This window comes from Antechinus flavipes, chromosome 2 (genome assembly GCF_016432865.1).
Source record: "Antechinus flavipes isolate AdamAnt ecotype Samford, QLD, Australia chromosome 2, AdamAnt_v2, whole genome shotgun sequence".
NCBI lineage: Eukaryota > Metazoa > Chordata > Mammalia > Dasyuromorphia > Dasyuridae > Antechinus > Antechinus flavipes.
The window spans coordinates 604,440,646-604,458,405 of record NC_067399.1 but is presented as its reverse complement, the minus strand read 5'-3'; the positions used below and the strand labels follow the sequence as shown (position 1 = coordinate 604,458,405).

Sequence of the window (17,760 nt, the reverse complement as noted above, 5' to 3'; positions counted from 1 at the left end):
GGAAATCAATCTTGAAGTCATCACTACAGTCTGCCTTTTCCTAGCACTTATAATCCATTAAATTGTCACATTTTATTGATAATACTTTTCTTTTCCCATAACCAGGACTAATCAGGCCCTGATCAACATTCAATTGTTTAAAGTCCGCTATTTGCTTCTTTCTATATTCAAATTACATTCTAGAAGGTACAAAATTACCCAAGGTATAAGTGGATCTATCAAAGCACTATTTCAGTCAACAATCTTCTATGGCTCTCTTGCCTTTAAAACAAAATACAAAATCCTCTATCTAGTATTTAAATTTGGCTCTACTTTTCCTCTTCCTGCCTACTACTTCCATTTATGCCCTATATGGTTCCTGCCAAACAAGCTCACTGCCTTTTTATCTTTCACAAAGGCAAACTCTTGAAGGAAAGGTATTGGATTAAACTAATGCATGTCTTCCTCATTTCAACCACTGAGAATCTTTTTAAGTCTTAAAGGTCAAGTACAGATAGTAACACTTGCATTAAGCCCTCCCTTACTGCATTAATCATTAATGAGTTTTCCCTCATGCAATTATTCTTTATTTGATTCTATGTTGGACCACCCAGAAGAAAAAAACTTCTTAAAGGCAAAAACAATTTTCTTTTCATCTTTATATTCCTAAGATTAGCAAAGCACTTCACCCAGTCAGTACTTCACAATTTTGTTAATTGATATAAGTGCTTATGAGTCATACTATAAAACTAACCACATTCAGAGTTCAAGATTTAATAAATTAATGTATTAATTTATTTTACTGTTATATTTAGAAATATAAAGTAAAGATAAATATATACCAAAATGCCAGTAGAAAATACAGCATCTTTGATTCCTACTGGCAAACAAAAAATTGATTTACATTTAATAAAAAGCAAAAAAACTAGCAACACACTGAATCTTGTCATTTTTAGCACATGGGAGTAGGTGTCAACCCACTGTCCATGCATGACATCTCCATTGTTACCTATTTGCAAGAAAGAAAATAATTGGCCAAAATTCAACCAGCAAACTAAATAAAACATGTGCCCACTAAAAACTTTTTGTATCTTGATCATACATGTTTCTTAAGATTTGGAGACTGAAAGAATCTTTTTAAATCACTCAGTTTAATATTTTACAGATAAAGGCTCAAGGAAGTAAATTCCTTGCCCCACATCACAAAAAGTCTGTACCGAAACTCAGATCCTATGGTTCCAAGTTCTGTTTGCCCTTGTACAATACTGCCTCGACTTATCAGTCATTCACATACATGTGGCATCTGAGTGCAAAAAAACCAAAGATGTACAACTAAAAGAAGTGGGGCCAGTTACGTAATTAAGAGTAAGGGCTGATAAATGAGAGACAATTCCTTTAAGTGTGTCTAGAGACTTGGAGGAATGTCCTCCCCAGCACACTGGGGGGGACAAAAAGACAAGAACCATGGAGAAAAGTCTTGTAAGAGTTGTAATGTGCATGGTTGGAAGTGAGGAAGGTTTGCAAAATGTTCCCCTCACAAGCTTATGAGGTTAGTTTGTGCAAGGGATTTTCTTTAGATAAAAGAATGCTAATATTAGATATCATGTTACAGTGTGAAATAATGAATGGATCATCAAAACTTCCAAAAAAAAGTTGTTCTTTTCTGGCTCAGGAGATAAGGGTTATGAAACAATGAAAACAAATCATTCCTGAGCTCCTTAAGAACACATAGCTGGTAGTAAGAAAATCTTTAGAAGCCAAGTTATTTTGAAAATTATAAAATGATGTTATAACAAGGTCAGAAGTCTAGGTACATAGATTTTATATTACTTCAATAGGCTATAACCAAGTCCTATAAAGCAGATGAAAGGTACTTTGTTACATTGAAAAAACAAACTTAGGTGCTTTTGAGGCCAGTAGGTATAATTTGTGCAGCTCCTCCAACTTGTGTAAACTGCACCAAGTTGTGAATTTGCACGTGCAGAGGTGAAAAAATACTTCTTGGACATAATGAAATAAAATAACATAATGAAAAACAATCAAAGAAAATAAACTCTTCCACATAGTCAACTTGGACTCCACATACTAGTACTTAGTGTACCTGGAGATTAGGAGTAGAGGAAAGAAATATGAGGTAGTCTCCTTTCCAAGGAGACAACTTTCCTTTTCAATTGTTATTTCATCCAGATTATTTTAAAGTCGTGATAAACACTAATTTGTAGCAAAATACATCCTTGTATAAAGTTTTTGTTTTTCAAAGCATGTTATATCAAATAAACAAGTTAAGTCAAGCCATTTCTCTCACACTTCAATTAGGATATGTATAAATCATAGATCTAGTAGTGACCTTGAGAACTTTTCCACCTGCACACAAAAAAATTGTCCAATAAAGCAGGTGCTTGCCACAACCTTAGGTCAAGTTCTGTGGGTATCCTTCTAAAATGAAAGCATTGTTAAAGCATGCCACTGATCAAGGAAAAGGGGCCTTTGTACATAATGGGCAAATTGGTATCTTGTGACCACTAAGCTCTGCAGCTTTCATTTCTCTTGGCACTGGTACCAATCAAAGCAATGTTGCATGATGTCATTCTTAAAGGAAACTGCAGGACTCGTTTTAATAGCTTAAATCAGTACTTTCCAAAGTGAGAGATGGGCTACCCAAAGACATTTCAAAGGTTAAGTTGAGGAAATTTAGGTTGAGAAGGATCATGAAGTCAGATCTATAATTTATTTTACATGACAACATATTTTCATAAGGCTATTATTCCATCTGAGAATTCGTGATAAATTTTTCTATTCTTATAGGATGCAACCTGTTGAATTGTGCAAATTTTATCTTTAAAGACAAGCATAGACTACAGCCTATCTTATAAAAGGAAAGAAGACCTGCAACAATAGCAAAATACCATATTCCAATAATTTGTAGCAAAATAAATGATGAATGTGAAGAATACAAATAATTGTTAGAAGACCCATTATATGAAGTGATAGGAAAGAAAATAAATTGAATAATATACACTCTGGTTAAGAATATATAAGAATAACAGCAATAACAACAAAAATATTTACCAGAAAAACACAAGTAGATACATAAGCAAACAAAATAACCATTTTGTTAAAATTGACATATCTATTTTAAAACATTTTAAATAACTTGAAGCTTGTAATGTCCTAGAAATAATATATATCTTAATGTTAACTTTGCAGATAACTACTAAGTTTGAAAAAATTTTTTTTAATTTAAGGTACGGGGAGTATGAAGACAAGGTATATTTTATATGTCAGAGGACAATAATTAACTTTTAGTCCCAACTCTGCTCTTTTCTTTTTAATGATTACTAGTTTTGCATGAAGATGGATCTAACCAATGCTTCCTCTAAAGCTTTGATGACTTTTTTCCCCAATAAATGACTCTCTAGCTTCCCTATACTCTATTTACTAGTTTTACAAAGAAAACATACTACCAACAATTAAGCATTAAATATCCATAAATGTTCTTTTATAAGGCAAGGGAAAGGACAATTTAATTTACAAAAGTCAAAAGAATCAAAATAAAGGAGGAAAAATTGTCACAAAATGACAACCATTAAAAAAAAATACAAGTTAAAGACAAATTTTTTCTTAGAAAGAGGGCAAGAAATGAATAGTAGAAAAATAAAGTATAATTCCTAATCTTTACTGACTACAAAGCTCATTGAACTAAGAAATACACACATAAGAATTACCTAACAAATTTAGCCAAATATTTTTAGGTTTGAAATGTGCTGCAAAAACCTATTAATGTTGGACCAATATAAGGAATAGTTCTGGGATAAAAGGATTAATAAATGAAAAATTGTAGTACATCAGCATTTTTATAAATATCATATTCAATATTTTAGGGACAAAAATATTAGCATATTTCTCATCGAATTCCTATTTAAATCACACAGAAAAAGGATTCTACAAAACATGGTTTGATGACACTGCTCTATCCTATTCAGTTTCCTAACAATTCCTAAGTAATAATAGCCTCTATGCTTCATAGAGGCTAAATAAATTGCCCAAAATGACAGAGATATTAAATGAAAAGGCTAGGATTCAAACTTGGGTCTCAATTCCTGCATCTATAAAATGGGAATAACTACATAACTTCCAAAAGAGTAGCATGAGCAATAAATGACATAAGTTATGTAAAGTACCCTGTGAACCCTCAAGTAGTATATAACTGTTATTATGAATATGCTAATAATAAAAAGGAATGCAGCTATTCTATTGCTATCTATCTATTGCCTCATGTGAAATTAGACAAAATCTCTCATTTCTAACTGGGTAGAGTTAAACAGAAATAAAAGGAAATTATATTCCAGGCAGAAAGAATCTGATTAAAAGATGTAAAGATTCATGAAGGCAGCCATATTTAGGCAAGTATTTAATTTGGGAATTGTGGAAGAGGTAAATGGACTGATTTATAAATAGCCATAAATATCTGCCTAAGTACAGTCTTTATTCAATGGACTTGGGGCAAAGAAGAAGGAAGTGAAAGGGTTAAAAGGTGAGGAATGGAAATTAATCAGTAGATCTCTAAATCAAAAGTCATCACACTGCCTCCTTCCTCAGTTTGCTCAGCTTTCTACTTAACTGTACTTTACTCCCAGTAACATTATTCTCCCATTCTATTCTGGAACTTTACTGTCTATTTTAACTCCTTCCTTCTCATATAGATTTTCAAGCTCTGCAGGAATTAAAAGAATTTATCATAACAGGGGCTCCTAATATAGATAAGCAAGAGGGGGTCCATTTTGAGGATTGTGAACAGATAAACAAAATAATTAAAGTGCAAGTGATAAAGTTCTATAAGTAATTATTATTAGCTATTATAATAAAAAAAATTTAAAGAGAAAGGATTGTCTTCAACATCTTGGGAGGTTATTTTTGTAGACATACAATTCTAATCTTAAGAGACTTTTGCTTTTTCCTCCATTTGGAGCATTGAATGTGGTACAAGGAGGCAGAGAAACCTAGTATTGAAGTAGCCAGTGTTAAAGCAGGAGTGAAGAGGTGAAACATTACAATTTGTACAGCTATGAGAAAGTTTTTTGACTGAGTCTAAGATTTTAGAAATAAGCAAATAAATTCGGTCCAGAGCACTAAAGTGAGAAACATCTATCATCAACATCAGAGTCCATTAATTTCACAACAGACCAGAGGAGAAAAAATAAGAGTAGAGCCCTCTGAAAAGTTAAACTTCAGAAACTTCAGCTAGAAAATAGATTTGCAAGTTCCAGATGCCATCTATATTATGAGTAATATTTGTAGATACACTTTTAAATACCTAGCAACCCTAACCTTGTTATTTGTATATAATGCTCCTTTCCCAGGTGAAAATATTCTTCTAAATAAGAGTATGTAGTAAAAGGGATAATACCAGAGAAAGGGTAATACTAAAGAAAAATTGGTGCTAAAACTGAACACCAAAACACAATAACAATATAAAACAACAAATACAAAATACAATTAACAATAGCAGACAAGAAGACAGTAACAACACATTTCTGAATTCAGGGAAAAAGAAAAAATGGTTGAAGAAACACCTAAATTGGAGTTTAGAAAAACTTTTACAGTAGAAGCAAACCTTTCAGCCCAAAGATTCCTTTTAACAATTCCAAAAAGATGTTGCTGTGGCCACACACAGTCTCCAGATGTGTGTGAGACAGACTAAGAGAAAGGAAAAGATGACCAGTTAGAAAAATATTGCAATAGTCCAGGTATAAAGTGATAAAAACCCTCTGACAAGATTAATAGGAATAAAGAAAAGATGTTTGAGTTTTTAGAATACAACTAATAATAACAAGACTTGATAATTGCTTGGAACTGGGAAAAATAGCAAAGGATGAAAGATAATCCTATGGTTTCAAAACTGATTCTATAACGGACAATAGGGTTACCGCTTATAGAAGAGAAGAAATTTGTTAAAAGTATAATTAATTCACATAGGTATTTAGAGTTAGAAGAGTTAGAAGAAAACTTAAGATATGATTTAGTCTGAAACTTCATTTTGCAAAAACAAAAACCAGATTAGATGATATTCCCACAAGTTAGTAAATGGTAAATTCAATATTTGAATCTTTTGAAAGCAAGACAGCTATATGCAAATATAAAGCATTTCTATAATATATTCCTATAATGAAACATTACAAAATATCAAAAACCAACATATTGAGAATCACAATTCTATATAAGGTTACAATTATATAATTATCTGGATTATTCAGCATCTTATCCAGGGAAGAGATATCATAATTCACTAATCTAAATACTTTAATCTCTTTATTTAGCATAGTCACTCCAAACAGTCTCCTACCACACCTTTTGCACTCAAATAAATAAATAAAATGAATTTTGTTTAACCAAATAATAACCATAACAATGGAGGCCAATCAAACATATTGCTAATATGAACCTCTCCAAAAAATATTTTTCCTGAAGTAGATTACATCTTGGTTAACATAATTATCTCTTATTTCAAACTATTTGTCACATTATTGCCTTTGATGGGAAAAGCAGTCATTCACCTTTAATTCAATATTTATTGATTATCTACCCACACTATGACCCATCACTGTGCTAACCACTGTAGTAAACATACAAAAATAGAAAATTCAAAATGGAATAGATAAAAAAATAATGGTTAAAAAAGTCAACTCCAAGATCCTATAAGTTTTATATTTACTCAAATGGTTGCAAAAATATTCTAAATTACAGCAAAAGATTAATATAATAAATTAGATCCATCAACATATTATTTGCCATGTCTCAAGTCTCTTATTCAAAATTTGATGTCTAGATATATTTTTCTAGGTAAACGCAGTTTGTTTCAGTGCAAGGATTTGTGTTACTACTTGACTACTACATTGGAGATACTTAAAAAAAAAGTCAGATTCCACAAGTTCTAAGCTCATTTTGAGAAGCTGAACAGTTGGCTACTCAACTATCATCCTTGTCTCTTGAAGCTGTATATATATTTGTGTAGATCAGGTTTGCAAAGCAGGATGCACAAGGATATACACAAGCACCTACACAAGGATACACGGTTTTAAGAGACAAGGACGGTAGTAGTAGTAGTAGAGCTTCAAGGGATCATTTTTTTCCCAGGAAAAGTCCCAAATGTACATCAGAAGTAAATATAAGTAAAAATGTGGCTCAAGGGCAAAATAGAGTCCAAACATGGTCCTGAAAAGGGCAATTTTGCTTTATGATAGCTTTATAATGTAGATCCCCATTAATTTCCAAATTTTAAAATATGCAACAATCTAAAACAGTTTCTGAAACTGATTTATTAAATAAGAAATAAGATGTTTTTGTTACAAATGTTTGTGTTACAAATAGTCAAGCTGCTGAGGTTGGGGGGAAGGGGGGAGAGAGAGGAAGGGAGGATAAAAATTTCCAAATAGAAATTTCAGGTTACAATATAAGAAGAGTCCTGATTCTAAAATTTTCTTAGAAGCACTAAGTGGAACATATACAGGATTCTTTAAAGACAAGGGAAAAAAAAAAAATCCAGTAACAAAAAAAGTTCATCCATATTTACTATAAATTATCCCTTAAGGATAAGTATCTTTTGTAGGAAGTACACAAAAACTTTCCACAGAGAAGCCAAACTTCCACAAGATGATTAGATTAGGTAGACCTGCAATGAAGAAAATACATTTCAATAGATGATTTGAAGGCTTATACTAACTTTCCATTGAAATTAAATACTTGTAAAGCAAAAGAATACTTTCTGTTAACAAAGTTATGCCAGAAAAAAAAAAAAATCTATCAAGATTTTTGATTGAAACCAAATAGTATTCAAAAAAAGATTCTTTTTGCCCACATTAAAAAAATAAATAAATAAAGTAAAACTGAATTCTAAACTTAATAAAAATCCCACTAGATGAAGGCAACAGAAATAAGCCAAAATTAGTACTTATTTTTGGACAAAATTACAATTAAATGAATTTCATTCTCACTACAATTTTAAAAATTCTTAATCACCAGAGGCTAGGTAACTGAAACAGGCATAAGAATCATATAAATGTCAGAATAGTATGCAAAACTCATTAATGTTTTCAAAAATTCACTTAGAGATAGAAACAGGTCCAAATAGATGCCTGTCTAAATGTACTGCAATTACGTTACAATTATTTTCCAAATACACAGATATGCTCTGTCTTTTCTCAGCTCATTACTGACTCAAACAATTTGCTCTTCTGGGATCAATTGTTTGCTAATAAATAATTGTTTACAGTCACAAAACGAAGTTATGAGGTTCTTATTAGTTTTCCTTCTGCACCCTAATAAGATTGAAATCTAGCCGATTCCCAAGAGCCTAACCTTAACCTTGCTTTGTTTAAAAGCCCAGGAAATGATGAACCATCTGCTTCAGAAAATAATGGAGAGCCAAGAGGAAATATTGTTTAATTGTAGATTAACCTCCTCATCAGGCAGAGTGAAGCAGCTTCAGAATTAGCAACTAAAAGTAGCAAGGAAAACAAATAGCATAGGCTATCTCTTTATTATTTAATATCCAGTTTTAAAATATATATATATATATATATATATATGGGGACGTTTTCTATATACTTTCATTTATGTTCAAACAGTGCCACAATTCAAACTTTATAGTTTGCAAAATCCAAACAAAAATATAATGAAAAGTACATCCACTCCAACTCTACGTACAAAATACCTTTATTTCAGCAAATAATTTCATGACCTTTACGTAGTAAACTAAAAAGCTCTTTTTTTGCCATTTAAAATTTCTGCAGATATTCCCTTCTTTATTAATTAAAGCAACAGTGTTTTGCCATCAGCAACATGACATTTAAAGTCAAAATCTGTCATATATATGATTTCCTACAAATTGACAAAGGGAAAAGAACTTTATGAAATTAGAATGGCCAGCCACAAAAGAATTAGAACAGGTTTTATTAAGCAAGAACAAAGCTTTATTTAGCAAGCCTCAAATTCTATTCACTTCTAAAACATGCCCAGTAAAGCACAGAATGCTTATTTTGCCATTTGCCAGAATAAACTTTAATTGATGAGGGCAACAAAATTAAATTTAAATTTATAAAATTACTAGAAATCAAATTGCAAAATTAACTTCAACAACTATCTCTGGAGTACCTACTACATGCAGCCAAATTCCACATTAGGTCTATGAGAAATATAAAGATGCATTACAATGAACTATGTTTCACATATCTAAACTTAATAATACTTCATACTTAAGTGTTGTTTTTTTTTTTTAATATAGCTAAAATATTCCAAATAAAAAGCTTTTCTCTAGTGACATATATGCAGCCTCTTTAAGTCAACATGAAAAAGACTACGAAGTCTTTCATCAGATTTTTAAAACTAGGGAAATTATTCCAGGAAAGGGCAAATAACCTTTTTGATTTTCAGTAAGCCTTATATTCATCCAATTTCTGCAAATATTATAGGGAAATCATTTCTAGAGAGGAAAGACTTAACATTTTTCACATTCTTAAGTCTTTAAATAAAGAAGAATGTGCTTAACAAAATTATTCTTGAATTCTTCAACTTAATTTTCCAGCAATAAGCAAGTAATAACTTCAGAGATTCAAATAATGGTGCCTTTTCAAGAAGAATAAGAGTTTGACATTCTTCTCTACAAAACAACTAGGCACAATTTTATCCATCATACGTCTATCAACCTACGGATATTGAAAGCTTGGGAGAACAAGATAAAATCAACTCCAACCCTACAGTCAGCTGTGCTATCTATCAGGCATCAACAATGCTATTCATGAATTTGGAAAAATTAATAAATTCTAGGATGAATGCAAGAAAAGGCTCAAATACAGGTGAAGCATACTCACTTGGGTTTTGTTTCTGCATCTGTCACTTGGCGAATGAAGATACCATCTTCAGGATGTTCAGTGTCATCCATTTCATACATATATGATGATGCTATTGCAAGTGTGGTCCCATCATTACTAAAGGCAAGTGATGCTATGCTAGTGGGATATCGATGGAATTGGCACAATCGTTTTTTGTTGAAAGGATCCCAAATATTAACAAATCCATCAGATCCACCTGTAAGCAGTTTCAAAATAAATTCAGTATTTCTGAATGTCAACTACAGAAATGTTCCTTGTGATTAATATATTTATTGAATAAAAGTTAATTAATCAGAAAATATTCCTGTCACTACTTTTTAAAGAATACTTTTCATGTTATAAAATGCAAAGAAATAAAATTTAAATAATATTAAATGTTCTATAATTATTAAATTTCCATTGTTACAAGTATTTGTTATGATAACAATGACAGTATTACAACTAATTTTTACTAAGTAATTTACCTGTAGCAAATGTGTTGTGAATGTTGTGAAAGGAAATGGCATTGACAGGATAAATCTGCTCAATATTGTTTTCTTTTAGTCTGTGACACTTGAATGCATATTTCTTCTTCTGTACCTCAGGACTTGGATCCAAATATTCAACTGCCACTCGGCCTTCAATAGAGCTTAACACATAGCCCTGCCAATAAGAACATTAAGAGAAAAATGTGGGAAAAAAATCTAGTTAGTTTACTTAGCATTATATTCTGAATCCAACAAAAACAAAATGTATATTTCAAAATATAAATGGAATACTGAGAAAAAGTTGATGATCCAGTTAAAGTAATTTCTGAAGTTAAAATTTGAGCTTTCTACTCAAAGCAAAAGTGGATTTCCATATATTTGAATCACCATCAGTGGTTTATACAAAGTACATACTCAACAAATGCATTGATTTGCAGTGTAAATTTAATTTTGATTAAGTACTTCTATAGTGATTCTTTGATACACTTGGAAGGACCAGTTAAACTGATACACAACTTATTACAAAGCCTCAATTAGTAGGAGAACCTTTTCTTTCAGTAATGATACCATATTAATTAAATACAAAAAATAAATTTTGGAAGTATAACAGATTTCCCCAGTGATAGCTATAAAATAGCATTTAGCTCATAGAAGGCACTAACTAAATGACACACAGTAGGTGCTAATGAATGCTTGTTTGATTCCCTTTCCCCACTGTTCCCTCATCAGGAATCAAGCTTTGTTTATAATCAATTAAAAATTCCAAATATGGCATGAAATATAAGTTTTTTTCTTTAAAACTTCTGAAAATGATACCACATTTCAAAATTTCCTCTTTACTTCCTTTTGAATTATAAAAGTAGGAAATGTCAAAGCCAAGAGAAAATATCATGCTTTTCAAAATGACTTTTTAAAATATAGGCTTGTTCCAACATAAACTAAATGTTATATTTTTGAAGAGTTTAATGTAACAAAATTTACTGGAGGTTTTCCTATTGCTTTCAATTCTGGAACTGAAGATGCACTCCTACAGAAAAATCCCAGGTTAAAGGAATGAATATTTAAAAATAAAAAATGATCATTTTCTGATAAAAAAGGCAAACACTATTTGAAGAAGCACAAATCTGTTCCACCAGAGTCTGAAATGATATGGGAATTTCAGATTCTATTATCAAAGAAGCTCTTATGTTTTTAAAAGAATATCCAAAGATGGCTGGTTTGTACCCACCTCTCTTCTTAGAAAAAGTTTTAGACCAATAAGTGGACCAATCAAATTACAAAACAAGTTGATCACATTATTACTACTTCTTAAAAGTTTATGGCTACATTTTCAGATGGCATATATGTAGTCTTAAAGCTAAAGACTTTAAAGTCCCAGATTTCATGAGTTAAATAAGCCCATCTTTACTTAGAAATGACAATGGAAGGAGGTTGTAGCACATAGCAATAACTGTAGCAATGATATGAGAAATATTTTGAGAAAGGGGAAAAGTTTCATCTATCCTATTATCTACCAAGTTTGTTTTTGGTTGTTATCAAAAACTTCTGAAGACTGTACATGTAAAGTAATGAAGGCAGTTTTAGTGCAAAAGCAGTCTAAAAAGGGATTTGAGTGCAAAATTTCAACAAACTAAATTCCAGGTTTCAATATGGATTATCTATCATTCATCATAAATTAAAACCAAATAACTGAATTACATCTCATTTGGCAATATTTACCAAATAGGTACACTCAGATTTTAAGTCTTTAAATGATGTATTTGCTTTAAAATGTTCTTTTAAAAACAACCAGAGGAGAATTCACATATTTTCAATGTTTAATGATGTTTTAAAAGATCAGTACCTGCTTGTTTGGAAATGCTCGTATGCAACGAGTCTGGTATTTCAGACTAGACTCTCTTCTCTGCTGCACATAGCCCATATTCCTCAAGTCCCATACCAATACTCTTCGACCAGCTGTCCCCACAATTAATCTGTCTCCAGACACAGAGAGCGTGTAAACCTTTTAAAAAATAGCAAAATTATTACAAGATATCCCATATTTAATCAAAGTTTCAAAACACTGCTGATCAGGCCCCAATTTTTAAAAGGATTGAGGCAAAATGCTTTCAGTTAATTATGAAATATCATATGTACAGCAGCTTTTGGCTTTTCAAAGCAAATAATTCTCAAAATAATCTCATAAAATCTTCGCAATGATCTTATAAAAGATAAATATACTTCAGACAATTACTATTTAACAAAACCAAATCACTTAACACAATAAAATCATCTAAACATGGCTCTTTAAAAAAAAAAAATCCTTCATGTCAAAGTTATTCTACACATAAAAATAACAGAAAACTCTATAATTTAATAAGCTATACAATCCAAGAAAGATTCTTTTTTTTTTAAATTCAGGCTCAAAAATGTCTTGTGATGTTTTGACTTTTTTTTTTTTTTTTAAATCAAAATAGTTTTTCTATGAACTTTTCTTTGGATCTGAATTTTTTTTCTCACAAATTATTAAAAACGTGGACTGTCCAAACCATCCAATTTGAATTAAGATGGCTTTGTATTTTATTTCCTAAAAGCAAAAATGTAGCATATTTTAAAATATTACTGAAAGTCAAACATTATGTAGAAATAAACAGTTCTTAAACAAATTATTTAAATATAGAATTTAGCCACTTTTTTAGCAGCATTTTCCAAAAATCTACTTCACAGGCCAATACAACTGTTTAATACAACTGTTTGAACCTTCAGTATTTACAATTTTAAGACAGGAAGCAAAAAAAAAAAAAAAAATCACAGATTTCTGAATATTCCATTTTCAAGATTTTTTGGTAATAAGTCTTCAATAAAATCAGCCAAATGTATCAAGCTATTTTTAACAATTCAGTATTCCTCTAAAATGAGATGTTAAATTTGTACCTTAGTCATGTTAGCTGAAGCAGTTATATAAACTTTAAAAATTTAAAAGCTAGACTATGAGATTTTTACATTTCTTTAGTAAGAGAAATTCGCCAAAGATGATCAACAGAAAATCTACTAAGTCTTGTAAAATATCAAAATTTATAAATCCAGAATCTAGTGAGAGCTCAATTTATAATGGTACAATCATATCAGGAATCTTATCTCAAATCTTTACTATACAGATGACATATACTTTTCTAACTATGTTTCCTATCCCCAATGACCATAAATCAAGTGAAACCACTGTCATACTACTGAATAGGTGTATACATTTATCAAAGAAAGTATTAAAAAAAAAAAAGTGACATAATGAACCTCACTGAACCAATAAGCAGCTTGATTCAGTGTGGCTGTCCATTATATGATATTCTGTCAGCAATTTATCACAGCTCTTAACATGCTACATACAACTATAAATCAAAACTAGAAACAATGCAATTATTTTATTCTGAACAAAGGTCTTGCCAGAAGTAGATTTGACTGCAATGTGGCAAAAAATGATGGCTAACATGGTCTGAATAGTATATTTACACTAAGGAAGTAGATTCAGTTCAAAAATCTGTCCTTAAAATTAACTAATAACTGATAAAATCTTAACAGGGATGTACAGATTATGCTTGTTTTATCAGGCTTTGCTTCCTGATCAAGAGGTTTAAATTACACAAAGTTTTGATTCTAAAGAAGCTTTATACCTTAGTTTCCAAGTGTATCTTTTTACTGTCAAAAAAAAAAAAAAAAAAAAAAAAAAAAAAGAACAAGGAACACCTTTATCACAAATTGCAATGACAGCGCATTTTGCCCTTTTAACAATCAACTCAAACGAAATCTCAAGTCATAAAGAAAAATAAGTAAAGCTTCTTTTTTTCTGCTTTGGAGATGTTGAACTCAATCTAAAACAATTGGCAGTCTTTGCTAAATGGCTTTACTCAAATGGCAGCATGTTGCATCCTTCAGTTTCAGTGTGGGGAATCATGTTTAGGCCAAAATTTTTTTAAAGCATAAAAACTAAGACAAAAAATAATTTTTTGTTAATTTTCAAGTATATTTAATAGGGTTTTTCAAAATACAGTATACTAAAGCTTTAAACAAAACTATTTGCAATAAATACACATCAAATCAATTTAACCTAGTTAAATAAGTTAAATATAATTTCTATTACTATTAAAAAAAAAAAAACCTACCTTTTCTGGCTGAGAAAAAGTTCCTGCATTACAAGGAGTTCTGGGATCCCACAATTTAACTGTTTGATCCCAACTTCCAGTAACCATAACATTCACCTCTGGGCAATATTCAACACATCTAATAGGTGCGTCATGGGTTCCAACAAGATTTTCTTAAAAAAAAAAAAAAAGGTGAGGGGAAGAAATATCTAGCATTATTACCTCAACTAAATAGATTCCTCATAAGAACAATAAAATGAGCTACTCCTACAGTAGCCAATAAGTAAGCTGCAACAACCATTTCACAGAAGTCTGAATATAAAAGTATATTTCTCTATAATCCAGTCCAGAAGTAACTACTCCTCCTTCTCTTTCCCTATAATTCTATAATATTTAATTTAAATTCCTGGTATGATAACACAGCTGGTCTACATGGCAGTAGTGGATATCTACAAGCTCATAAATGCCACAATGGGCTATCTTTGTATCCTTTAGTAGGTACAACTACCAAAAACTTGATCATCAAAAAATATTTCTTAAATGAAAAAATTTGGTTCCTTGAGCTCTCACAAAGAAGTCTCAAATATTAAAAACACCCCCCTCAAAATTTATTTTTTATCTAAATTTTTTATGGTTATTAGTTTTGAGACTTCTATGAGAACACCATGTTGTATAATTTTATTTGGTTTTGAAAACAACTCAACTTTGGAAGAGATACTTCCATTCCAGTTGCAAGCTTTTAAAGTCATACAACAAAAGTAATTTACAGAAAACCTGTTACCAAATGCCAATAATTTCCTGATTATAAATGAAATGAATCCTAAATGAACTAAAAGCTTCTGTCTTTCCCCCCCAAAATATTCTTCTACCACAGGATGAAACCTTTTGGCATCTTCTAAATCGTTTTCAAATCTTGAGACTTGTCTAAGCAAATCTATGTAGCCACATACCAGAATACGTATAATACTGAGCTATATAAGAAATGCTACAAACAAAATAAAACAATAACAACAACAAAAAAAAAAACCCCACATACTTGGAGAACGTATATATTAAAGTCCAATGTAATGTATTTACTCATATTTTACTTTATAAAATATTCTATTTTCCTCTCCTTTTCACCTATTCCTAGAATTTTCTTTAAAATACTCAAAAAACTTTTCCTATTTCTATCTACTTTATCTGTGAAAATGCCAAAAATAAAAAAGAAAAGTGGTTTCATGGAAGAAAAAAAAATTGTAGGTATAATAAGTATATGTGAATGTGCACATGTGTGTGTATATATATGTATATATACACACACGTGCACATATATATATATATCATATGCATGCACACACATACATATATACATACATCTATATAAACAAAGAACAACTTTAAACACCAAGTTAAAGAACTGGGATATTTGCCAAGCTTTGCCATTAACATATTGTAAAAAATTTAAAATAGATATTTCAAAATATAGACCTCAAGTGTTTCTAATAATAGCTAGCACATGTTACTTTGAAGTTTGCAAATCATTTACATAAATTATTTTGTTTGATTTTCAAAACAACCCTGAAAGGTAGTTGCTATTTTTAATCCTCATTTTACAGGTAAGAAAACTGAGGTTATATGACTCTCAGGGTCGAAGAGCTGGTGTTAGAGGCAGGATATGAACTCAGATCATCTTGACTCTAAGCCCAGAGTCCATTCACAACACCACCTCGTTTCCTAATGTAAAAGATTATTTGTTATTCACTTTAGAAAAAAATGTAATGCATTATTCATTTAGTAAGTCAAATATGACTAGAACACATTAGACTTCTAACAAGTTTTAAATATAAGGAATAGGAAATGGAAATATAGACACTTTAATTTCACAGATTTCAAAAATCTTTTTAAAATCAAAATTAATGAAAATAAAGTTAAATTTGTAAAGTTACTCAAAATCCTAATAAGATGAAAGCCAATAAAAATGATCTTGATCCATCTCACTACAGAGTCAAATACTTGACAAGTCACAACACTTAGGATGGCACTCACATTTTGTTATTAAAGAAAAAACAGAAAATAGTCAATAATTTAAAAGCCATTTCAACTTTTTAAAATGAAAATTTCAATTTTAATTGCAGCTATTCTTGTAAATATGTAAATTATTTATCATGCTATCTTGTTACTATGAAGAACCACCTACATCCTTAAAAGCCTAAAATCAAGGATCTGAAAATGAGAAATTCTGCTGGCTTACCTTGATCAGTATTCAAGTCATGCATTTTCAACTGATGATCCAATCCCCCACTCCAAGCATGTGTTGGATCCTGAAAGATTTTTTTTTTAATTGTAAATATATAACACTTCCAACAAACTTTAAAATCTATAAACTTTAGGATGAGCCATGCTTTGCCCAAGATACCATTTTTTTAATGGAAAGTAACAAAACAAACAAATAACAAAGCATATATGTCCAACTATAAAACAAAGTAGCTTATTCACAAATAACTGGGCATGGGGATGGTAACAGAAATAGATACTTCTAAAATCTAATTCTAAATCTAGATTTCTTATTATGAGATGTCTTTTTTTTTTTTACATATTTTGATAACTGTTAATTGACATAATTGATTTCATTTATAATCTTAAGTATTTTACTTTATATAAAAAAAACTAAATGAAGGTTTTTTTTATTGTGGGATTGCTGAATTTTTTTTTACATATTATAATTGTAATTTGATAGAATTTTACCTATAATCCTATGCATTTTACATCATGTGTTAAAAAACATTATTTTGAGAAATCTATAGTTTTCACCAGAAAGCCAAAAGTATCCATGACACCAAAAGAGACCCTGGTTCTCAAAACAAAGGCAAACCTGCCTTGCTTTTGTGACTGACTCCTTTTGTCATTTATAAGAATCTAAAAAGCATTAAGAGATTCTTTTAATAAATGATGGGAGAAAATAATACCCACACCCAATTCTACAAAAATATCTTTGGGACTTAGTATCCAATGACTTAAATGATTTTCACTGTGAGGGGGGAATCAGGAAGAGTCCCCTGAAAATATCATTATCTAGAGACCTACATAGAAAGCACAGTCGAGGACAGCGCCAGTGTGTTGGTATTTGAGACGCATGGTGTTGGCTGGGACATCGTAGAGCCGAACCGAAGTATCCCATGAAGAGACCAGCAGGAACTGGGATGTGTTGGGACTGAACTTCACTGAGGAGATGCCATCTTCTGGAGGCTGGTTCAACTTGAACTCATTAGACCCGGTCATCTGCACAATCAAGACACTGAGGTTGACCCTCGGGGTCCCAGACAATTGGGA

At 30.8% G+C, this 17,760-nt stretch overlaps 1 protein-coding gene across 2 annotated transcripts in view; it reads right to left on the bottom strand.

The window, feature by feature from the left end:
* The window catches only part of BUB3 (BUB3 mitotic checkpoint protein), a 49,370-nt gene that overhangs the window by 30,975 nt on the left and 635 nt on the right, over nucleotides 1-17,760 (bottom strand). The window contains exons 2-8 of one of the 2 annotated variants that reach the window (XM_051981608.1): nucleotides 17,515-17,709; nucleotides 16,682-16,751; nucleotides 14,470-14,621; nucleotides 12,177-12,335; nucleotides 10,331-10,508; nucleotides 9,846-10,062; nucleotides 7,276-7,648 (exon numbers count right to left, since the gene is read on the bottom strand). In XM_051981608.1, the coding sequence (XP_051837568.1) occupies nucleotides 7,639-7,648; nucleotides 9,846-10,062; nucleotides 10,331-10,508; nucleotides 12,177-12,335; nucleotides 14,470-14,621; nucleotides 16,682-16,751; nucleotides 17,515-17,709 (981 nt within the window). In that variant the 3' untranslated portion in view covers nucleotides 7,276-7,638. Of the gene's footprint in view, nucleotides 1-7,275; nucleotides 7,649-9,845; nucleotides 10,063-10,330; nucleotides 10,509-12,176; nucleotides 12,336-14,469; nucleotides 14,622-16,681; nucleotides 16,752-17,514; nucleotides 17,710-17,760 lie in introns of those variants that run through there. The other variant, XM_051981607.1, reaches the window with a different exon arrangement.